The 24,279-nt window shown below is 36.7% G+C and overlaps 1 protein-coding gene across 1 annotated transcript; it reads left to right on the top strand.

Moving 5' to 3' along the window:
• Nucleotides 1–13,027: 13,027 nt before the first annotated feature.
• Nucleotides 13,028–15,090, top strand: LOC103953784 (adenine/guanine permease AZG1-like). Its single transcript, XM_009365582.3, is given in 2 exon segments — nt 13,028–13,943; nt 13,946–15,090. Coding segments are annotated over 2 exon segments (1,725 nt in total). The 5' UTR covers nt 13,028–13,180; the 3' UTR covers nt 14,908–15,090.
• The last annotated feature ends 9,189 nt before the right edge of the window (nt 15,091–24,279 follow it).

Here is a 24,279-nt window from a genome sequence, read left to right as displayed (position 1 = left end):
TGTTGGCATGTTTGGAACCATACACACACTCCCACACACTCCACTTCTCTCTGTTCCTTTCCCTGTCTCTCTCCCGTGCTCCCTTTCCTTTCCCTTTCAAACACATACGTACGGACACACCAAGAACCCATCAAATCTTTGCAGATCGAGGGAACTAAACCCATATTCGAGCTCGTGAGGTTGAGAGGAGCACGATCGTACCATTTTCAGGTAAGAACTCCGACGTTTTCACGTCGATTTCACAAGGTCTGATTTGAGTACTATTCATGCAAAAATAATTTAGCACGTTTTTGGGATTTTGAAGCTCGTAGGTGACTTAGTGAGGTCCCAAGGAGTCTCGGAGTACTTCGTTTGAAGAATTTGGACGTCGGGATCGCCGTGTTCGAAGTTGGTCGGATTTTGGAGTTTGGTGACAGGTATGATCTAGTAGTTTTTAGCCCTTAAAAATTGTATGGACGTGTTCTACTAGTCTAGGGCTTCATTTTGGTGCAAGAATCGTGAAAAATGGTTGAAAAACGAGAGAGAAAACACGGTTTGCAGGTTTCGCGATTTTCCGGCGCCGGCGACGACGCCGGAGGTTAGCCGGGGAAGGAGACGGAATATTTCCGCAAATCTGGCGAAATATTCCTGACGCCGTTAACGGAATCCGTTAGAAATAACGGAATATTCCTTACGGCGTCAGTTGACACCGTCAGCGTGCCAGGCACGTGCCTGCGCGTGGCCGTGCCTTGGCCGGCGCGTGGGGGCGCGTGCGGCGGTGGAAAATTTTTCTAAAAATTTGGGTGTGATCCTGAGGTTGTGTAGAGCACGTTGGTATATTCATTTATCCAAATTGAGCAATGTATGAGAAGTTATTACGAGAAGTTGGTTATGTGCTTTAAAATTGACGTTTTTGTAGTTGTTTCGCATATAGGTGATACGTATCCCGAGGACGAGCGTGGTCACTCGAGGCAGGGGGGCTACGACCCTTCCACTTACCAGTGAGTGGGCTTTTGGTTTTTCGTATATACCTATATACTTATATTTTTCCCAGAAATTGATTTAAATGCTTATTAGCTATGCCATGCATTACATTATCGTTATTTATGCATCGTTGGTTACGTTAGTAGTTGCATATATATATATATATATATATATACATATGCATATTGGGTGTTGTGGACGCACAGGTAAGTGTCAGGTAAGTGTTATTCATGTTTACATTCAGTAGCGATTCGAGATACTTAGAGAGCTCATAACCTGCACCCCCGGTGTTAGTGCTCCCGCCCAGAGTAGGGCACAGTCCTTCACGTGATGTTCACCTCCCGCACCACACGCTCAGCTTGGATCCAAGTTAGGTGCACAGTCCTGTCGTACAGACCACTTTAGGTGGTTCCGACTCGTAGGTGACCCGCGATTATTCGCACAGCCTTCACGTGATCGTAGCACTAGAGCGTATATATGTATTACACCCAGGCCTGTCGTACAGACCACTTTAGGTGGTTCCGACTCGTGGGTAGGTTCAGTATTTGAGTTTGAGATTTGAGCTCTAGATGCAGCCGTACAGGTCACGTTAGGTGACACCGGCTGCCAGATTACATGTTCTTGATATGATTATACTTGAGCACTTGCACATCATTATGAGATTTCGGCATGGCATATTATTGAGCATGATTGGCATATATACTACGTATATTTATTTTCTGGGAAGTATACAGGTTTTACGGCGAGGGGTTAAAATGTATTTGATTAAATGGTTTTCTAAAAAGCTTTGTTTTTGCCCACTCACGCTTTTGTTTTGCGCCCCTCCAGGTTCTAGTGGTCTAGCAGGTTCGGTGGTTTCCCAGAGGGCTTTTCCGGCATTTCTGACAGACACTCACCATTGTAGGGTCACCTTCGGGTGTACTGTTGTCGCATCTTTTTCTTTTGGACTGCTGTAGACTGATTGCTCTGAACTTAGCGTCTTACTTACGCTAGCACTGGTTGTCATCACTTGTATGCTAGTTTTTAATTATTCGTACTTTTTATTTCTATTTTATTTAGCTTCCGCACTGTGCACATGGCTACGTCACTTCCACGTGACGGCCAGCACGCCCTGATCTCGGTCGGGGTGTGTCATTTAGGTATTGGGAGATTTAACGAAAAGCTCACAGTACTGTTCATTTTAACGAAAAACCACATTTTAATACTAAAAAGTCAATCCTGGTATTATTCACTTTACCCTTTATTTTATCCTTGTCATTAAAACTCAAAGTTTTCAAACCATTTTCATTAGTTTTCCTTTAGGTATTTCTTAATCTCACTATAGACTTATAATAAATGTGAGTTTTAAAGTTTGTTTCGAATCAAAATTATTACTTTCTAGTATCAATACCTTGTGCTAACTTTATTTCAAAAGACAGTCTTAAGGAGGGCCTCTTTAAAAATTTGGCATAAGGCCTTCGAACTCTCAGGAACAGCCCTGAATTTATTCTTGTAATTATTTATTGTTACATCTAGGCTCAATTGGTTTTGTAAGCTTGAAGTTAAATGTGATCTGCATATTGTTATGAGTGTGGTTTTCCAATCTTTTGTTCCCTTACATCAATGCCCACGTTTCGTTGGGCTTAGCCTTTATGGGCTCATACCAAAAACCGGATTATCGGATTCATGATGTTATTATAAGCAATGTTTAAAATATCAAGTATAGATGAAAATATTGATATTCAAATTTATGGAAATATAGATGGATATATCGAAAATCAATATCGATATAAGTTGCTTTTGATAGAAATGATGAAAATTTAAAATGAAACTGTAGGGATTTTCAAATATTGGTTTGGATGAAATATAAGAGTTTCTCTGATATTTGTGTCAAAAATATCGACGATATCTATCGATTTTAGTCTAAACTTAAGAGTTTCTTCGATATGAGATGATGTTTAGACTTCACGCCCGCCCCCCCCCCCCCCCCACAAAACAAAATTCCATATTTTTCTCTGATTTTTTGAATATTTTCATGGAAACATCGTCCGCATCGAAAATATTTTACACACTGTTTATAAGTAGCCATTTTAGTAAGGGTAGATCTTTGAACCGGAAAAAAGATGAAACACGGCCGAACCGAACCAGAAAAAAAAAATCTGAAAAATTGATTTCACATGATCTCAGCTCGGTTCTTAGTTTTACCATGTAAAAACCAAACTAGACCTAATTTTTCTTCCAAATCTAATACCAAAACCCTTGCCTCCTTCACCTCAGTCTAACTCCCTCACTTCCCTCATCTGAATCAGTCTCCTCCATGTCTACCACCGTCTCGCCACATCATTTATCATCGTTTTGTTGTTTCTCTTCGAGTTCGTTGATAGATAATAGATTTACGTAGAGGAGTTGAATGTTTAGGATTCATAAGAGATGATGAGGCAAGCCCAACAAATAAATTCGTTCAAACTAAATAGAGCTTGTCAAACCGAATCGAAATCGAACCATACCCGTTATGTTGTTCATTTTAATTTTATATCAAGGTGAAGTATACTTAAACACACCATCCATGATACACACCACTACATTTTACGCATCCTTCTTGTATTAGTGCATGCATGCATTTCAATGAGACAGTTTATTACGCAAACCCTAATAGTAAGCATTAGGTATAGATACGAGTTGGATGACCTTCGCACATGCACCAATTAAGACAGAGTACATCTAATGCGCACGGTTAGGGTCTGATAAGATAAATTTCACTCCAATGCGTCATTTGCAGTGTTTAAAATATCAATATAAGTGAAAATTTGATATGCAAATTTATGAAAATACCGATAGACAGTGGACGATGCTAGGATTTGCCAAGGGGAGGGGTGAAATTCAAAAGAGTGCAAGGTTCAATCGAATGTGTCACTTGCAGTGTTTAAAATATCGATATAGGTGAAAATTCGATATACAAATTTATGGAAATACTGATAGACAGTGGCGACGCTAGGATTTGCCAAGGGGAGGGGCGAAATTCAAAAGAATGCAAGGTTCAATCGAAGCGGTTGCTTTCACATTGGAGAGTGCAACGTTTTGAGTCAATATTCATAATAGAAAATAGTCTCCCCACTAAAGCGGTTGTAAGCAATAATATCCAAGACAATGTAAGCAGAAAGTACAACAAATTTAGTTTCCAAAAAAATAACACACAAAAAAAAAAGGAAAAAAAAATAGTTGTCAAACAATTTTTTGTTTTTAATATAATAACAGCTACGTTTATAATTAATACGAGTTTCTTTGGTTTTAGGATAAAATAAAATTATCATGGTACTAGTTTTATATATAATAGACATGTGGGTGTAGAAGTGAAAAAGGAAAACAAACATCCCAATTTGAAAAAAAAAAAAAAAAAAAACGAACAAACGCAGCGTTTTATTAAAGACAAGCCTTTTAAACAACAACGTGTTAAGCTTTAAAAGAGGAAAAGAAAAAGCAAAACTCTTCTTCTTCTTTGCGAGCTGTAGCCACTCGCCGTTGACTGTTCATCTAAACTCAGCCAGCAGAACCTGCCTAGATAATCGCCGGGGGGGGGGGTGGGGTCCTCATCCCTCCAACCTCTCTCCTCTGTCTTCATCATTCCTTTGCAAATCCAACCAAACTATCGCCCTTCCTGTGCAAATTCGACCAAGACAGTGTACCGGCCAAAACTAATTTTTATAGGTGCCATGAATTCCGACGAGAGCAGAGGGGCTGAACCAGCGCTCCTATGCTGGTTTTCCGGCGAGGGGAGGGGCGGTCATCACTCATCGCCCTCACGTAGCTTCGCCATTGCCGATAGATATATTAATATCGATATTGATTGTCTTCAACGGAAATTATGAAAATTTGTAATATGTAGGTATATCAACTCATTCAGATTTAGTCAAAAGTAGAGAAAACTAGCTAAAAAAAAAAAAAAAAAATTCAAAAGTTCAAAATTTGCAATGGACTCCGGCAATTTTGCTATAGTGAATCGGTAAATATTGTCAATGTTTATTGATTTTCGTATATCTCGCCGATATAGGATAAAATTTGCATTTCACCTCCACTTTCCATGTCAATTCTTAATTTTTTTGGATACTCCGACAATAATTTCATGGATATTTTAAACACCGGTGACTTGTCATCATAAAGGTGCCTAACTTCTATCATCATCATCATCATCATTTGGAGCAGCTGGCAGGCATGACCCCATGTTAGCATATTCCAATATTTGATTGCTGCATGGCACCGAAATGGAGCGAGACGCATAGAAAAAGAAATGCACAAATTAGTATAGGTAGTCTTAACAAAACATTCTTGATAATGTTCACGTTTAGCGTTAAGGATATTTTTATTTTAAAAAGTCACCCTTGATACTATTCACTTACAATACCTTTTTGTCTTTCTGATTAAAACTTAAAGTTTTCAAACTCTTTTCATTAATTTTCTTTTAATTAAATTGTGAGGAAGCAAGGATAAAACATATTTTCTGTTTTTGTTTTGCCACCTCTTAAAATTCCAGGAAGTTAGAGGCCAAACGTTTTTCATTAATCACAATCTGGTCTACCTGAATCGACATGGGATCACATGCTTCGGCCACGTGACCCTTGGTGGAATCGCGGCAGGTATTTTGCTGCAACCCACAGGGATTTGACTCATGATTCAAATTCCGATTCGGAATTGTTTAGTTTAGTATTCAAATTAATCAAAAAGGTTAGGGTTTGTCCTTTTGGAGATTACAGGGAAAAAGATTATCAACAGTTAGCAGTATCATTATTACTATGTTTACCATATTCTTAAGATTTCCGTTTTACTAAATGTAGGTTAAATTAGTTGGTTATGTTAAGTTCGACTCACCTTCCATCTAAATTAAAGTACTTTGTAAATCGCTTTGCTAAAATAAAATTTCCCGTTTCTGGAATGATTATGAACATTTAACAGTATCATTATTATTTCGTTCATGTTCTTAAGTTTTTTCGTTTTAACAAATATAAAATTAAACTAGTTGATCAAGACATGTGTTATTTAAATTCAAATCATCTTCTCTATAGATTTGTTAAGAGAAATTTTCCAGGTTCCATCAATGGGACTAATTACAATTAGATTAGAGGGTAATGATGAGCGAGCCCACATGATTTCCATCATACAAAATGCTTTAGAAAAACCATAGAATAAAAAACAAAACTTGGTTCTCCACTGTCCCATTGGAGATGGACAAAGAAGACAGGAGAAAGAGATGGTATAAATATATCATAATCATCCTAAATTGTCTCCAACCCATAAGCCATGAGGGGTTCTCCACTTGGTAAAGCTATAGCATCATTTAGTCTCTCCTCTCTTGAGTTCTAATCTTTTGATATGACATGCATTAAGACACATATCACATGCATTATACTCTCTTTTTTCTTTTTCTTTTTTGTTTTTAATTTGGTCCATGAACATAATTTACTTTAATTTAAAGATAATTAATATTGAAATAGAGGAGTGATCCAAAAAAATTTGGCTTTTTAGCCAAAATGATCTATGAGATTTGCATAACACATCACTTTGGTCTTTGAAATTGAAAATCAATAGAAATGGTTCCTGAGATTGTTCACCATCCATTATTTTGGTACTTCCGATAAAAACTCCGTTAGGTGTCCTGGAGCTCTTGACCAGAAGTTTGAGCAATTTTCAAAGCTTCGTAACTCAATCGTTTCTTAACTAAATTCGACCCATAATATATTAAAATGAATATAGGAAAGTGTAAAACAAGATTATACATATTTGGAAGCCCAATGGTTGCCGGAGATAACAAGAAAATAGCCTGAAAGGTGATTGGTCTAGAGGAAAACTAGAAAACTTGCCGGAAACTAGGTAAACTTTAAACGTTCATAACTTCTTCAATACTAAACGAATCGAGTGATTCAAAAACAAAAAATCATACTTCTCAATCAGATGAAGAGAATTCTACCTTTCTCAATGGCTAATTCATCGTAGTTTTCTGAAAAATGGCTCAAAAGTGGCTAACTCGAGATCAAGACAACCACTTTCGAGCCGTTTTCGGCCAAATCACGGCTATTTAGCCATCTATAAATGTACCATTCTCTTTGTCTCATTGAGAAGTATGATTTTTGTTTTTGAATCACTCGATTTCGTTGAGTATTGAAGAAGTTATGAGCATTTAAAGTTTACCTAGTTTCCTGCGAGTTTTCCAGTTTTCCCAAGGACCAGTCACCTTTTAGGATATTTTTCGACCATCTTCAGCAGCCATTGGATTCTAAATAGGTATAATCTTGTTCTACACTTTCCTATCTTCATTTTGATATATTATGGGTCGAATTTGGTTAAGAAACGATTGAGTTACGAAGCTTTGAAAATTGCCCAAACTTTCGGCCAAGAGCTTCGGGACACTCAACGGAGTTTTTAACCGAAGGACCAAAATAATGGACAGTGGACAATCTTAGGGGCCATTTCTATTGATTTTCAATCTCAAGGACCAAAGTGATGTGTTATGCAAATCTCATTGACCATTTTAGCTAAAAAGCCAAAAAATTATTAAAAATTGGGCACTTGAAAATGTATAGAATCAATGGATGCATGAAACTTGACCTGCTTGATGTGAATGAGTTCTACCACTTCTCTCTTAAAAGATTGAAAGTTTGAGTAATTGGTTTTGTAGGGTTAATTTGCTTTCTTAATTCTGGAACTCAAAAATCAATGAATTCCATGATGTTTATTCTCTTGATTGTCATGTCACATGTGTAACCATCAGGCTACTATAAGTTATGACCATTTTAGCTATTATATAAACCACGAAAAACGTAGTTGCCAAGCAAACGACCGTCACACATTGAAGGAAGAATCCTACGCCTCTTCATTATTATCAGACATCTTAGTTCTAAGCATCAAGCCCTAACCTTAGGATCAGAGTTAGTGGAGCAGATTAGAGAGAGAACCGGAAAATGAGTTAGGATTAAACTAAGTAACGATCTGTCGGCTAAACTTTGATAAAGTGAAAAATGGTTAGGATTATAATGGATTGTAGATCCGATCCAATATTGTTTAAAAAGAAAAGTTTGGATCTTTAATTTGGATGGTCGTGGCTGGACGCAACAAATGGGATCGAGTCCTTGAGAGATAGAAAGATTGTGATATTTGAAGCAACTTGTACTTCAACATCAAATCACCTTTCACTAAACAAAGGAAGGCCGAAAGAGCTTTGTCATGCTTTCAAAGATATGTGTATATAAGATGTAGAGTGTGGACTGTGGAGTGCCACAAAAAAAAAAAAAAAAAGATAAACAAAACTCTTACTTTTTCTTGGCCATTCAAAGTCCCACACCATGGATGAATCAGAGAAAAGTGCCACAGTATGGAAATTGTGGGTCCAATACCAAGTGTATAAGTGAATTTCTTTTTCTTTTTGTCTAAATTGGTCGGGAAATTCATTGAAACTCCTCTGATTAGGGATAAGAAATGTTTCTTAAATTAAGCACATCTCACTTAATTATGTAGTATGAACGAACTTTGCCTTATACAATGTGATAGTGTACTTACACATATATAGAGTGTGCAAATGCGTAAACTTATCACCAACCGTTGGTGTATGCAAATGTTCAATAATTATACATCAAAGCGTAGTCGATGAAAGTGCAACCAATCGTTCATTTAAGTTTAACAATTATATCATCAAAATAAAGCACAAATTAATGCGCTAAAGTACCTAGATGACATGATTATACAAGTGGGCAAAAAACGGGGGTCCAGCAAACTAATGATAGTATGAGATGTCATTTTTCACAAACTAATTAAACTTCATGTATTTTTTAATTGTGCTCCATCATTGTCCTTTAGACATTTAACAGGAAACTTTGTCTTAAATGATACAATGTATTTCTCTTATTTTCTGGGGCTTTGAAAACCTTGAAAAGTTCCTCAAATGGTGGGGTGCATGGCACCCAACCTTTCATATCAAGCAAGAAATTACTGCTTAATCCGAAATCTAACCCTATGTGCTTGTCATGATCATCTAAAGAAAATTTCATATCACCTAAAGGAAATTTTACATTACCTCCATATAATTTATATAGAACCCCACAGAAAGTAGCAAAATAATGCTATCCAGCTTAAGAAGCATAACTAATCATGCCTTGATTTGCATAAACCATCTTATTATAATTAATTACGATGGAAGCAGGTAAAAATGATTTGCCCGTGGAAAGTCGCGGAACAGGTAGGTCGGTTTGGCATGCATGGAAATTAAAGGGCTCCTTCTTTTCTGAATGGTGTTTTTTCAACATCACCAGCTGGCAGCTTCTTATGGTTTCTTTAACATACGAGAAATTTTTATTACTGGAAATACAAGTCACACGGTGTATTATTTTTTACCTGTTATAATAAAAGTGGATGATATGGTTGATGCCTCATACTTTTATTGTATATTAACAAAAAACAAGTTCACGTGTTATATAAAGTAATAACGCTAGTCACAAGGGGTTGGTTTAGTGCAAAACAAGCAAAGGTTTGAAACTCTAAACTCAAGTTCGACCTCTCATGAGTGCATTCCTTATGGCCACCATAGGCCAAAAGTACTCTACCATCTCATGGTTTATCGGGACCTACACGAAAAAAAGATTGGTTTGCCATTAATGCCACGTGGCCATGCTTCGATACATCAAAAAACTGCTCAGAATACACCTAACTCGAACAACTTTGAGCCCGATCCATTTACTACTCTTTTGGTCGTATACTAATATGTACGTACATGTTTCTGAGCTGCTGGGTAGCTAGGACATAAAACCATATAATGCGATTTGATCCGATGAGAGACAGAGAGTCTTCTTTTCTTGCCATATCCTGTCGAATTTCCCATGGAAGTAGATAGCAGCATTCAATACTGAAAGCCACTTTGCCCTGACCAACAAGGACACTACTGCTCTCGTGAAGTTGTCACCCAATAATTGAAGACCAAGCTTTATCTTTACACTTGGTGATGATGAATATCTGTTTTCACCAGTTCAAATAATAAGGGTTTAAGGGCCATTGGTTAGTATTGGCTCTCATGAATCATGTTACGTAGTCGTAACTTTGCATGAATTACGCATACGGAAGATTTCACTCCCATTTTGTCTTTCCATAAAGCTTTGGAAGAGTGCATGGCTAATCACATTTAGCCCTCTAGTTAGAAATAAATTTGGTTGCAAACTGATTAAATTCAACAAAATTATGGGAACTATTATTAGCACGTTAGAAATCTGATTGTACATTACTTATAAGAGTTTTTTTTTTTTTTTTTTTTGTCTTTTGAAAAATATAGAAAGTATGGAATGTCAATGTTAATTCTCAAGATTATTTGTATAGACAACTGACACTGTGGCATATGCATGTTTCGGACACGATACGACACCTTAATACAACTTGAAACATCACTAATATATATATGACTTATTGCATGGTTAATAATATTAACATTGTTTAATTAATACAATATATAAATAAGTAAACTGGAATACAGCCCATTGTCACAAGAGATTTTTTCTTGCAACTAGTGCCATCACGTGACAATTACATATCTAACGAAATATAATGTACTATTTGAATACATGATAATAATCTATTTCATCACTGGTGCCAATAAGATAATGCAAAGTGTATTCACACACCCATTTTTACATCTCATACACCCTTGTTAATTTTTTGTCATCGATCTTCTTCACTTCATTCAATCCGATAGCCGAAAATTGAGAGAGTTGTGTGAAAAGTCAAAATAGGTGTGTGGAGAACACTACCCTAAAATAATATATTGTCAAGATGAATTCTCTCCATTGCCACCCTTTTCATCATGCTATCATGATCAGTTCATAGAACGCGTTGTAATGGTTAATTAACAGCTTGGATTAAGAGTTAACAACTACGTGGAATCCACTACTAGATCCTTGAAAGGTGGAAATCATTGCACATTGACCCCTAGCTTTCTCTCTTTGCTTAATTGGACCACTTTATTATATATAGCTCCAGACTCCAGGCTCCATCTGTGCACTGTTGCATGCGTTTGTAAGATGCATCATTTTCTTTAAGCAAGCAGCTAAGATTCTTCAGCAGATAATTAAGGTTTGATTCCGATTGGTAACTAGGCTTAAATTAATTGCTAGTGTTCATTTAAAAAATAAACAAAATACTAATAATAATCAAGACTATCAGCTGTCAAGAATTGAATATCCCCCATTCCCAATCCCGTTTGATTTTATAATGTGAAAAGGAAAATAATACTATTAGGGAGAGTGTTATCCAAGTTGTGTATAAAAACAGCGTAAACAACAAACATGCCGTAGTTTTCTTAACGATTTTTGGAAAAAAAAAATGTTAAATTAGTAACACGTTTTGGTTGGCATTGTCCTCTGGAAATGTCTACTTGCTCGACGGAGTCTGAAATTCCTCAATTAAAAATTTTAAACTCCGAATTTGTGCAACGATTTTTGCCTAATAAATGACCATCGCCTTACATGTTACACAACAAATCACTATACTTTAGCGGACGAATATTTTCGTCCACAAGTGGTTTTTTTGTAGTGAGTAATATATACATATATACATGTATATATATATGTATATGTACTGAATATCATAAGGAAATTGTGGTACAAATTTTTTTTAGGGGGTGGTGGGGGAGGTCAACTTCCACCTCAAGGCACTGCTGTGTTTTATTTGTCCCTAACCGCGACCACTTTTTAAAAATTTGGGGACAAAATTCGGAACTGGACAGCGGCAGCCACTTTGCTACGTGCTCCCACATTCTATGAACCAAAACTAGTACGTGGTTTCTTCTTTTGATGGTCAACACGAAAAGTAGTGGTTGAATCCTACTATCATGGGAAAATGAGAACAGGAAACACAAGTCACTATTTTTTTTTTCCTAGTATGGAGTGATATTTAAGTGTTGGGAGTATGTTGAATTTTTGTTTCGTGAAATATTAGGCTTGAGTTTTTCACGGCATGCTTATTTTAACGTAAAAAATTTTCATCTTTTAAAATTTAGGGTGCGTTGGAGCCTAAGATAATTACTAGCTGATTCCATTCTTGAGTCATATGGTATATTACTTTACGTGTTATAATGAAAAAGAACAACAAAATTATTTTGTTACGTTACCGCGGGCCAAGTAAAAATTGAGAAAAATACCTTAAGAAAAAAACTAAAAAGTCGCAAAATCCTTATCAATGTAGGTAGCATGGATTGAAGTCATGCTTTGACTTTCAACATTTTACAACCTTTGCCGTTATATAAACGAGCAGCGATTGGTCATAGGTTCTAGGTGGGTTTGGTCACTAATTTCATAAATCTTTTAAAAGTTGGATTGGGAAATAAGTTATGATGATGTTCCAAATTTTCAAAAAAACTGCTAATATTGTTCACACCACATTCACACATGAAGAAAATTATGTTACGGTTACGTTTTTATTTGAAGTGACTATCTATGCATTACTTGAAAGATAAATGTTAAGAAGATTATTCACAGATTCTCTGTTATCTTATCTATGCATTACTACAAAAAGTCCACTTGCATGCATGATTGAACGTTGCAAGCACAAACCCTAAACGCAAAATCAACGCTATCCAACGGAAATACCATTTGAACTCGGAGATACTTTTCACCGCATGAAAGATCCCCTCGCCCTCCCGAATTCTTTCCCTCAAGCAAATACAATTTTGGCCTTACTAATCCTCCACTTATCTCCCTCTTTATATAAGAAAATGCTTTGACTACTATGTTTTTAAATCATACTTTGTAGATTATGTGATATAACAGTTAATAGTTGAATTTTTTTTCAATGTGTCACATCATTTATTCAGCAAACTGTAATTCAGATTAGATAATCTCTTTAACATCACCAATTTGAGAAAATATTTTAGTGTGCCGAGAACACGGCTCAGTACACAAACTGTCATAATACAGGTGGTTGTAAATTTTTTTTTTTCAAATATTCAACAACTTATATTATGACATTTGATATACCAAATCATATTTCCATAAAATCTCTCCACCCATTTATCTAAAACCCCACACATTTAAAGGTGTCTTTAGCATCACCCATTTATATAAAACCCCACACATACAAATTACAATACAAAACAACCCCACATCGACATCTCCATGTATAAACCTACCTAAACAAACAACATATACTCCCTAGCACTAGCAGAGGCTTCCGAGCTATCAATCTCTCCGAACGGAACAAAACAACAGAAACTTCGATGGACATGGAGGCTCACGAGTCGCCGCCACCGCCTTCATCCCTAACTCGGCTCAACAACTACGTCGCCAAAACCCGAGTCGGCAAGCACTTCAAACTCGCCGAGCGCAACTCCACTTTCACCACCGAGCTCCGCGCCGGCACCGCCACGTTCCTCACCATGGCCTACATCCTCGCAGTCAACGCCTCCATTCTTTCCGACTCCGGTGGTACCTGCTCCGTCTCCGACTGCATCCCTCTCTGCTCAGACCCGACCCAGTCCCTCCAAAACTGCACCGGGTCCGTCATCCAACCGGACTCCACGTGCAAATTCGACCCGGTCAACCCTGGCTACTCCGCCTGCTTGGAAAAAGTCCGAAAAGACCTCATCGTTGCCACCGTTGCGTCCTCCCTCATCGGCTGCTTAATCATGGGCGCCTTCGCGAATCTCCCGCTCGCTTTAGCTCCGGGTATGGGCACCAACGCCTATTTCGCATACACCGTCGTCGGGTTTCATGGGTCGGGTAATGTCTCGTACCAGAGCGCATTGGCCGCCGTGTTTATCGAAGGCTTGATTTTCCTCTTCATCTCCGCAATCGGGTTGCGCGCTAAGCTCGCGAAATTGGTTCCAAAACCGGTTCGGATCAGCTCCTCCGCGGGTATCGGACTCTTTCTGGCGTTTATCGGGTTGCAGAACAATCAGGGAATCGGGTTAGTCGGGTACAGTTCATCGACGTTAGTGACGCTTGGAGGCTGCCCCGCTTCCTCGCGGGCATCTTTGGCTCCGTCATAACGGCAGTTAACGGCACCGTTAGTTTGATCCAGGGTGGTGCCGTTTCGGGGGATATTATGTGCCTCCGGGACCGAATGGAAAGCGCCACGCTTTGGCTCGGCTTGGTCGGCTTCGTAATTATTGCGTATTGTTTGGTTAAAAATGTGAAGGGGGCGATGATTTACGGGATTGTTTTCGTAACGGCCGTTTCGTGGTTCCGTAACACCAAAGTAACGGCGTTTCCCAATACGGATGCGGGAGACTCAACGTATGAATACTTCAAGAAGGTGGTTGATATACATACGATTGAGAGTACGGCCGGGGCACTAAGCTTCAAGAGTATCGGGAAGGGGTATTTTTGGGAAGCACTAATTACATTTTTATACGTAGACATACTAGACACGACCGGTACTCTCTACTCCATGGCCCGGTTCGCCGGATTCTCAGACGAAAATGGCAATTTCGAAGGTCAATATTTTGCTTTCATGTCGGATGCTTCGTCTATTGTGGTGGGTTCCTTGTTGGGCACGTCACCCGTGACAGCATTTATCGAGTCCTCCACGGGGATACGGGAGGGTGGACGTACGGGGCTAACGGCGTTGACGGTGGCGGGGTATTTCTTTTTGGCGTTTTTCTTCACGCCGCTATTGGCTTCGATACCGGCTTGGGCGGTGGGGCCGCCCCTGATCTTGGTTGGGGTGCTGATGATGAAATCAGTGGTGGAGATTGAGTGGGACGACATGAGGCAGGCGATCCCGGCGTTTGTGACGTTGATTTTGATGCCGTTGACTTACTCCATTGCGTATGGGCTGATAGGTGGGATCGGAACATTCGTAGTGTTGCACGTAGGGGATTGGGGCCATGAACTTTTGGTCAAATTAGGGTTTTTAAAGGGGGGAGCAGGAGGTGTTGTGGTCAATGGGGCACATGATCAAAGTAGAGAAAAAGATGCAAAAGTACTAGAAATTGGAGTTTGAGATTTTTAATTTCACCAAATGTAACAAAATTGGGGTGGTTCAAAGAAAAATGTACATATTTTACATATTGTTTCAAATGTCTTGCTAGACTTTTGGATTTATGTTAATTTTATTTTTCGGAATTGATAGCTATTTTGTTTTGTATACAAACGATGTTTAGCTGATGCACGGTAATGTTACTCACTTGAGCTGTTAGTTTTATTTTTCTTTTCATTTTGTATTTGTGTTGTTTGCGTTACTTTTATAGTAATGAGTGTGTTCATAAGCGCTCAGTTAGAAGTTTTCATTATAAATATGTAAAAAATTTATTTTCAAGTGCTTCTTAGAAATGCGCTTGGAATCTCTATAAGTGATTTTACGATCTAAACGCGCTTTAGATTTTATCTGCCAAATATAGCTAAAAGCGATTTGGTTCTCTAAAATACTTTTAACTATTTCATAAAAAAAAAATAAAAATACAATCACTAAGAAGCCCTTAATTATGTTAGATGACTTGGATCTTTTTATCTATTTGGTTTCTATTTAAATCATGCGTGCTTATTTTCCCAAAACCAATAACAAACCGGATTAAGATATTTATCGTTTGATCATCAAAATAAGTTGTAAAATCCTCATGAAAATTGGTTTTGAGTCTCTCCCATGGTTATTAAGGTCTGGCAATTTCATACACAATTTGTTAATCCGATAAGAAAATAACAAATTTCAAGTATACCTGTTAATGATTTGGGTCGTTATCGGGTAATCTATTCAAAACACATTAACGTGTCTAGTTATTATCGGGTCATCTGTTAAGAACCCGATAAGATATTGTTTGCCAGATCTAGACATGAGTAGAAATTGACATAACACGATATGTTAACGAATGGGATCGTTCTTGGGTCACTTGTTACGAATATGTTAAGATAACTGTAACATAAAAACAACCTGATCATGGTAAACACGACCCATTTGTCGGGCATAATTACCATATTTCCAAGGAGAATATAATAATGTATAAAATATATATTTCTATATATGTATTTTCACCTTTTCTTTTATCCAGTACTATTTATGGGTTCTCCTTTTTCTAGTAATTAACTATATCACATAATATTAAAAATAGAAAAAGAAGTTTCGCACAATCCATAAAGTATACTTTTTTAATTGCTACAAGATAAGATTAATGACATAAAGTATTTACTTAAACCAAGCAAATAATGGCACTAGCCACTTCTTTCGGGCCAAGGCCAACCAGGACACGTGAAATCAAGTTCATATTCTGTGTGACAATTGATTCTCATCTCAAGGTTTCTCGACAACACATCCACATCAGAGTTTGACCATCGCTGACGAGCCAACTATATTTAGGTTAAACTATGTATCAATCTTACTTTCGTGTGAATTGGATCTGAGATTTCCTCTAACCATATGAACACAGAACATCCATAACAAAGCACGACATAACAACAAAAGAAAACCGTATTTAGGATGATCGTTTATATCAATCAGACATCCTTATGAATTACACATGAGATTTTTTCTAACCAAGGGAAGACAATCGTTGTTTGAAATTTCTTCAATACAGTCGAATTTTCATGGAAATATAAAAAAAAACACTACTAGAATTATGCTCATTGCCCACCATTTTTTGCACACCCTTTGCAATTAGTGGCCATAGATATAAAGCTGCTACTCTTACTATATTTTGGTGGCTTTACAGTGGGATGTCACTGATATCAGTGGCCTTAAGAAATCAACCACCAATGATTGGTGTCTTTTAACTAACTTTATTTCTTAAAATTACACCAAAGACTTTTTACATGTTTTTTCAAGTTTGGGACCTGTTTTTTTATTTCTTTTTCAGTCTTCTCCTTTTTATCTGTCAAAAATAATTGTTTTTTCATTTAATAATCCTATTCTACAGTAGTTTCACCCCCAAATAAATACGAAGTTAGACAACCTTAATTTTCAACCCAGCCGTTCTCTCTCGTTCTCTCTCCTCCCTGAGCTCAACTCCTCGCCTCCTCGCCTCCTGCCTAACCCTTTCGATGGGATCGATAGCTCGGTGTGGGATTTGGTGAGGGGAAGGCATGCGGCTTATAGAGAGAAGGAGGAGGAGGAGGAGGAGGAAGAGGAGAGAGAGAGAGAGAGAGAGAGAGAGGGATTCAGTGAATGGAAGGCATGCGACTTGCAGAGAGGAGGGAAGGAGGGAGGGAGGGAGGAGAAGACGAAAAACAACTGCAGCAAGTTCATGGACAGGGTCGCAGCAATGAAGACCCCTCGGCAGTCGATTCAAGTCAATCTGGGTAAACATTGATATATAAAACTTATTTATATGTTAATAGTATGGTTTGAACAACAACATTTTCTACTTTCTAGAGTTCATCCTCTTTATTTTAGCCCAGGCCGACTCACTCCACTCTGTTCGAAGATCTTTAGCTTTTTCACACAAATTGCTCAAAAATTCTTGCTCTCAAACATCTTAAATCCCTCACTCAACCTTCTGGCATCAATGCCCCAAAGGTATATTTCTCTCATTGCTTTCAGAATTCAGTCTGTATATGTATATATGCTAACATGTATATGAAGACCTTCACATATGGTAGAACTAAAAGGACGGTAGAATGTTTGAATAATGGAATAGAGTCGAGATTATGGTGAGAAATAACAGTAAATAGCTATCACTATGTGAATGTCTTATTTTCTTTCATTATGTAATAGCTATCACTAATTTTTGTTTTTACTGTCTTATTGTATTTCCCATGTTGAGAGATAGAACTAAAAGGACAGTAAAATGCTCGAATAATGAAACAGAGTCGAGATTATGCCCGAGGTATCTGGTAATCTTTCTACTTTACCAAAGCCAAATTGCAGTTTGTTTTGGAACAAAGAAAGATGCCCTGTTAATCTAGGGATATGGCACCCCTTTGGTTTTTGGATAGGATTTGGTGCATTATCAAATAAGAGCTTTTTTTTCTTTAGAATTATCCAATCAGTGCTTATGTATGCTATCTGCAGATGTTACAGTAACAAATGCAAATACAAGTTGAGAGAAAGATCATATTCCTTTTGTGGTGCAGCTGGAGTTTGTTATCGTATGCGGTGCTTTTAGTTTTATGGCCATATGAAGCTATAGATGCAAATATTTCTTAAGGTAGTCTTCTTCACTATGAATAGATTCATACATGCATACTTATTCACGTTTGCATACAGACTTTGGGGTTGCTAAGATTTTCCTTTGGGTTTCATAGGTACATGATGATCCTTCTAACGCTCCAGTTTGATGGTCCAACTCAATGGGTAAGTAATGCCGTTTATTTTCGTGCGCATGTTTTCTGGAAGTTCATTCCTGTTCTGGGATGTTTGAATATACATGCATTGTTTAAATTACAATATTTTATTAAGCTAAACTGTTTAAATTACTTCTTATTTATAATTTTAGCCCTTGCGCCACTTGGAGGGACTGTTGGTTGATCTCATAACAATTGATGTAAGTTCCTTACTTCCGTAATATGGTGCCTGGAGTGACTGCTGGTAGAGCTCATAGCAATTGCTGTAAGTCCCTTACTTCCGTAATACAAACACTTACATTTATGATCATTTTTGTGTTAAGACGATACAATTATAACTTATAATCGTCTTACATAAATCAACGCATATGAATATCGAATTTACCTGCATTACTCGAATAATTTGCTTTTTGATTCCCAAAGGGAATTAATAAAAACCCAATATCTGTGTAGAAGTTTAGTTTCCAACTTTCTAGTAGTGAAAATGTTGCCCATTGTGCAGACTACATCCTTTCACACACTCACTTTTATATGGTTAAACATATATATTCAAGATTTTGATCTCTGTGTGATTTGGCAATACTTTTCACCTAATATTCCTCTCTTTCTCTCATGAAGGCATTCATTGCATTAAAAAAAGGTTCCCAGTTAATCAAGTATAGCCGAAAAGGGAATCCAAACTTCGTCCATTCAGAATTTCTACTGTGGGTAATTTCCTTAAGAGAAGAACAAGTTTGAATCACTTTTTTTTGGAATTGTGTTTATTATAGTTCTTTGAATGAAAATCCTAATTTGTACAAATTACAAGGTATGTTACCACTCTCCTTAGTCTACATATATGCAGTGTGCAAAGTTACATCTGTTCTCAAGAATGAACCTGTTTTGTTCCATCCTTCTGTTATACTCTTATATAAAAAAATTATCATAATTCATCCTAGAGCTATATAAATTAGGTTACTAATTTGTTTATGCATTTCTTTGTTAATCGTTTCTATTCTCACCAATTTTTCATCCTTGCCAAGTAGGTTTTTGTCAAGAGTTACTATGATCAACTTCCCTTTTACAATTTCTGTCTTCTATCATTTTCTATTATGTAATTAAAATGTCATATCTTACTGAAAAATAATGTCACTGTTGATGACCCGCAACATCGCGCGGGCATCAGTGTTAGTTTATTACTAAGTCTTAATGGTGTAGGGTATATGTAAATGAATTCAATTAGAACTCACTTTTTTGTTATCTATTTTGTAGCTACCTTGATCATTAGTTGGTGATCTCTTGTATTGGAATTCCTGGTTTTTTTAGTTTCTGAAAAAAAAGAAAATGTTAATGCATTTATATGTGTGAGTATGCGCACACTCTTCACTGATATTCCATTCTCATTTCTGTTCTCCCTCATTCATATGTAAATGTTTTGTTGTATCTTGTCATCTGCCCATTGGTCATAAATATAGTATCTATGCTTTCTTTATCTTATTCTTGAATACCCACGCTAATTAGGAGATCATTTGTTGTTTCAAGGTTAAGGGTGGTCTGCATATTCATGAACTTGTCAATTTAATATGTTCTTGGTTGAAGTTGCATAAGGGTTGCAGTGAATTTGTGGAGATTTTTGTATGGTAAATGACTACAAACCCCTTGAAAATCTACTTTTCCCTGGTATTTATATGATCATATCTCAGTGTTGTCCTCAACTATAATCACTTTCAGTTGGACTTTAGTTAACGTTATTCTTACAAAATTTGTGGGTTTAATTTTGGGTGTAGGCTGCAGCTGATGATCAGATTCAGGTTATTGAGATGATTAAGCTCTTGGAAACAAAGGGTTCAAAGACTTTTTAAAGTTTGGTTCCAACATTTGTACAAAATTCTATAATATATCAGTTATGCAAATTTATAGTTGTATTCTTATATTTTAATGATATAACAATTTGTTTTCTCACCAAAAATAGAAAAAGAAATATGATACTCCAATCTGGGTGCCCACACAGGACATCCTTTTTTTTAATATTATTTTGCAACTTTGCCACCGATGTGAATTAGGGTGGCACTGCAGGAAATGCACCAATGCAATATTCGTAGCCATTGTTACAATAGAGTCCTCTACATAGGCCACACTCTCTAGTTTAGTGGGTGCTTAGTGGCCATAGAGGTTTGCCACCAATGTGAGTGGCAACACTTGACAATAGCGACCAATGAAATGGTGGCTTATAGCCAAATTTCTAGTAGTGAAAATCAGATAAAGATATGAAATATTTAGGATAACCGTTTATATCGATCAGACATCCTTATGAATCACACATGAGACTTCTTCTAACCAAGCGAAGACAATCGTTGTATGAAATTTCTTCGATACAGTCGAAATTTTCATGGAAATATCGAAAAAAAAATCAGATAAAGATAAGAAAAGGGGTGAAGCCTAAACTTCACAAGATATCGGAGAAACTCTTAAATTTCAGCCAAAATCAATAGATGTCGTCAATATTTTCGACATGTTAAATATCAAGAAATTACATATACATTCTCTAAAGTTTTATTTTAAATGTCTACATTTTTTTAGCAAATTTTCACTATTTTTATCAAAGGCAACTGATATCAATATCAATATTTCACAAATTTGTGTATCGATATTTTTACCGATACCGATATTCTAAACAATTTCTACCACTAGATCAAAGTCTGATTTGTGTATCGATATTTTTATCTAGCTTAGTCACTGCTCTAAAAATCCCCGCCTAGCGTCGCCTAGGCCGCCCTAGGCGCTAGAAGGCTGGCAACTGTCTCGATTTGTTCCTAACCGTTTGAAAATTAAAAAAGTGTGCCTAGAACTGCTTAGGTGTCTGCCTAGCCTGCCTAGGCACTTGCCTAAGTCCCGACTCTCACTTAGGCAAAAAATCGATAACTTTCATGTTGCATTTTATTTTGTCAATAAATGTAAGAGATTTATTGAATACCTAAATGAACACTGATTATATGTGTGTTCCTTATATTTTCAGTATGGTCTAGTACTTTATGATCTATATGTCATTTTATTTATCAATTTATGTATTTCAATACAATTATGTGCTTTTTAAGTATAAATGGACACTTTTTATATAATATATCATAAAATTACTTAAATCTACCTAGTCCGCTTAGGCCCTACCTAGACGCCTAAGCGCTAAGTTCTAATCCGCCGCCTGATTAGCATCTAGCGTCTTTTAGAACTTTAAGCGTAATAACTTTTGCTTATGCTAAATGGACTCTATAAACCACAACTTAAAATGTTCTTTTAAGGGGACCATCTAAATCAAGCAGTCAGTGTTTGTCGTGGGGGATTTTGATACCACTCTACTGACCAGACACCTGTACTGTGTTGTTCTAGTGGGGATTTAACTGATTGATCGAAAAGTATGCTCCAAACTCACAACCAGAGAATTAATCCTCCCTTATTTTCTTCCATTTTTTACTGTGTACAAATAATTGAGACTCAGATATGTACAAACGTACATTGACAGGAGACTTTGATAGATCATTGGCTAGTTTAGCAGATAATTGACAGATGATAATATTATTCTTTTTGCTACTGCATGATAAAGTTAAACTTCGTTCGCATAACTTATAGTTGTTGGTCTCAAGTTTGGATAAAAGAAGAGAGGAGGACGTCAGGTAGTCAACAGCTTGTACTTCTAAAAATATCGTTCATATACTTTTATTTCAATTTTCGGAATAGTATGAGGACTTAAATGATTAAAATAGAAAATTGCATGTTAAATGCACCTATATCGGTGTTCAATTATTAGAAAAAGAATTTCTCTTACTATTCTCTATCTATTTTTTCTCTAAATTAGACTCCAAAAAAAAGGGGGGGGGTGTTAAAAATCATATAAAATATTAATAAGAACAATAAGGTACACTTCCATTGTCACAATAAATCCTTATGATAATGAATCATAAACGAATTGCAAGTAAATTTCAACTGATTCTATTTAATAGGATAATTCTTTGTTGTTGTTCTACTGCTTGATAAGTTGATAACCCTAATTGTTTTTGTGAAGTGAAAATTATAGAAGGAAAAAAGGTTAGAGAGGATTGCAAAGTAGGGTCTCGAGAACATATTCTTGTGTTGATATGACACGAAACATCAAAACATGTTGGATGTGTTCCCTCTAATTCTAAAAAAGTCATGTTTTGGAGGTTTTTTTCCAAGACAAATCAAGAGACAAATTAGATTGTGATTTGTTGATTTGTAGCCACAGTAGTGCAGAGGTGTGCAGGAAGTTTCATGTGAAATGGCACCAGTTTTGTTAGATATATGTTTTTTTAATGTTACACTAACTTGATGGTCTCCAACGGAACCGGATTCCCTCCGGATCCATATATACCGAGTCTGTTGAGCAAGTGATTTGAACCGTTGAAATTTGCAAACAGCCATAATTATTATAACTTTAGAGGATGCCCCTATTTGTAACCGTTAGATCAAATTTCAACGGTCCAGATGATCTACTCAGCATGCCCAGTTTTATTGGATCCGGAGGGGATCCGGTTCCGTCTCCAACCCACCCCACCCCGGGGGATTAATGGTTAAATTATATTAATTTATGGGTTTGGGTTTAATTTAATGGTAACACAATCAAATTGCAGCACGTCTGTACCTATATGTGCGTAATCACATGTAAAATTAATACTTGTTCTTAGTGTTGACCCAAGACAGTTGAAAAAAAGCGAATGTTACAAATTTCTGATGGTGTTAGGAATGTCTTTGTTGATGTACAAAATCAACTTAACTTTGAAACAACGTAAAGTGTTAAGGTATGATTTTCGCAAGATTGCTTCGATCCCAAAATGAATATAATATATAAAAAGATAGAGATAGAAAAGCTAATTAGAAATTCGTTTGTATCTCGGGGCACATATGTGCGATATCTAACCATGAAGCATGCACCTTGGGATATATAAGAAAGTCCCTCGTGTGCAGGTGAAGCTTAATATTTGCCATGCAAGTCGAGGAAACTTGCATCAAACATCTCATTTACGTATACAATCATGTCATACTCACATAATGTTGTACATACGAGAAAAACATCGCAGGAAAAATCCGTGCTTTATCAACTACTGTATACAACGATTTAGAAAAGTTATAGTATTAGATGTCAACCATTTCATGGCTGTAGACAAAAGGTGAAGACTTGAAAGCCACATGCTCAAATAGCTTGATGAAAGGTTTTGGTTTTTAGCGAACCAATAATATGGTCCACGATCAACCTGATTTTATTATCCCAAACCAATCTGTTCTGTTAGAAAATATCATCTTGGAACTTGGAAGATCCACTGGCCTCACATTAGGAATTTTGATAGAATTGTAAGGGCATTTTGGACAAATTATCTGCATGACTGGTATAAATCTCTGGTTCCCACAGAGGGAGGAGAAGAAGAAAGAAGTGGAGACAAACGGCAAGTGTAGGCAACAGTTACTTTGGCTCAGTCCTCTTAGCTCCACTTGAAAACGATGCGTCTGTAAAGAGCATTAAGAAATATCCATGCAATTATTTAAAAAACTTCAACGAAAATCTACGATACTGTTCACTTTAACAAAAAAATCATATTTTTATACTAAAAAATTAATTCTGGTACTATTCACTTTATCCTTTATTTTGTCCTTATTGTTAAAATTTAAAGTTTTCAAACTATTTTCATTAGTTTTCTATTATTTAATGGGTTCAATAATTCCTAGAAACCCAACAAAATTTATCGTGGATTGCCGGAAAACCCTACGAGCAGCAGACCCTCCAGTTCCAAGAACACGGTGGAGGAGTACAACACTGCCATGAAGAAGATGATGAGGAACCCCTACGAGTACCACCATGATCTGGGTCAGTCTTGTAATTTCCCCGCGTTTACATTTCTGTAGTTTCGGCTTGCTTTTCACTTTTGATGGATTGATGATTCTGTAGTTTGTTATCTTTTGTGGGCTTTTCTCTATTTTCTGATTAGTTGTGTAGTTTGATCTAAAGATTGAAACTTGAAAGTGCTAAATGCAATTTTTTTACAAATCAAATTTAAAGCTATGTTACAACAACAATCAAGTCTTATTCTACAAAGTGGGGTCGTTTGAATGAATTCTA

This window comes from the organism of the source record quoted next, unplaced genomic scaffold (assembly GCF_019419815.1).
Source record: "Pyrus x bretschneideri cultivar Hongxiangsu unplaced genomic scaffold, Pyrus_bretschneideri_v1 Contig4, whole genome shotgun sequence".
Classification (NCBI taxonomy): Eukaryota; Viridiplantae; Streptophyta; class Magnoliopsida; order Rosales; family Rosaceae; genus Pyrus; species Pyrus x bretschneideri.
Note: the sequence above shows the minus strand (reverse complement) of the source record. Positions and strands in the feature narration are given on the sequence as shown.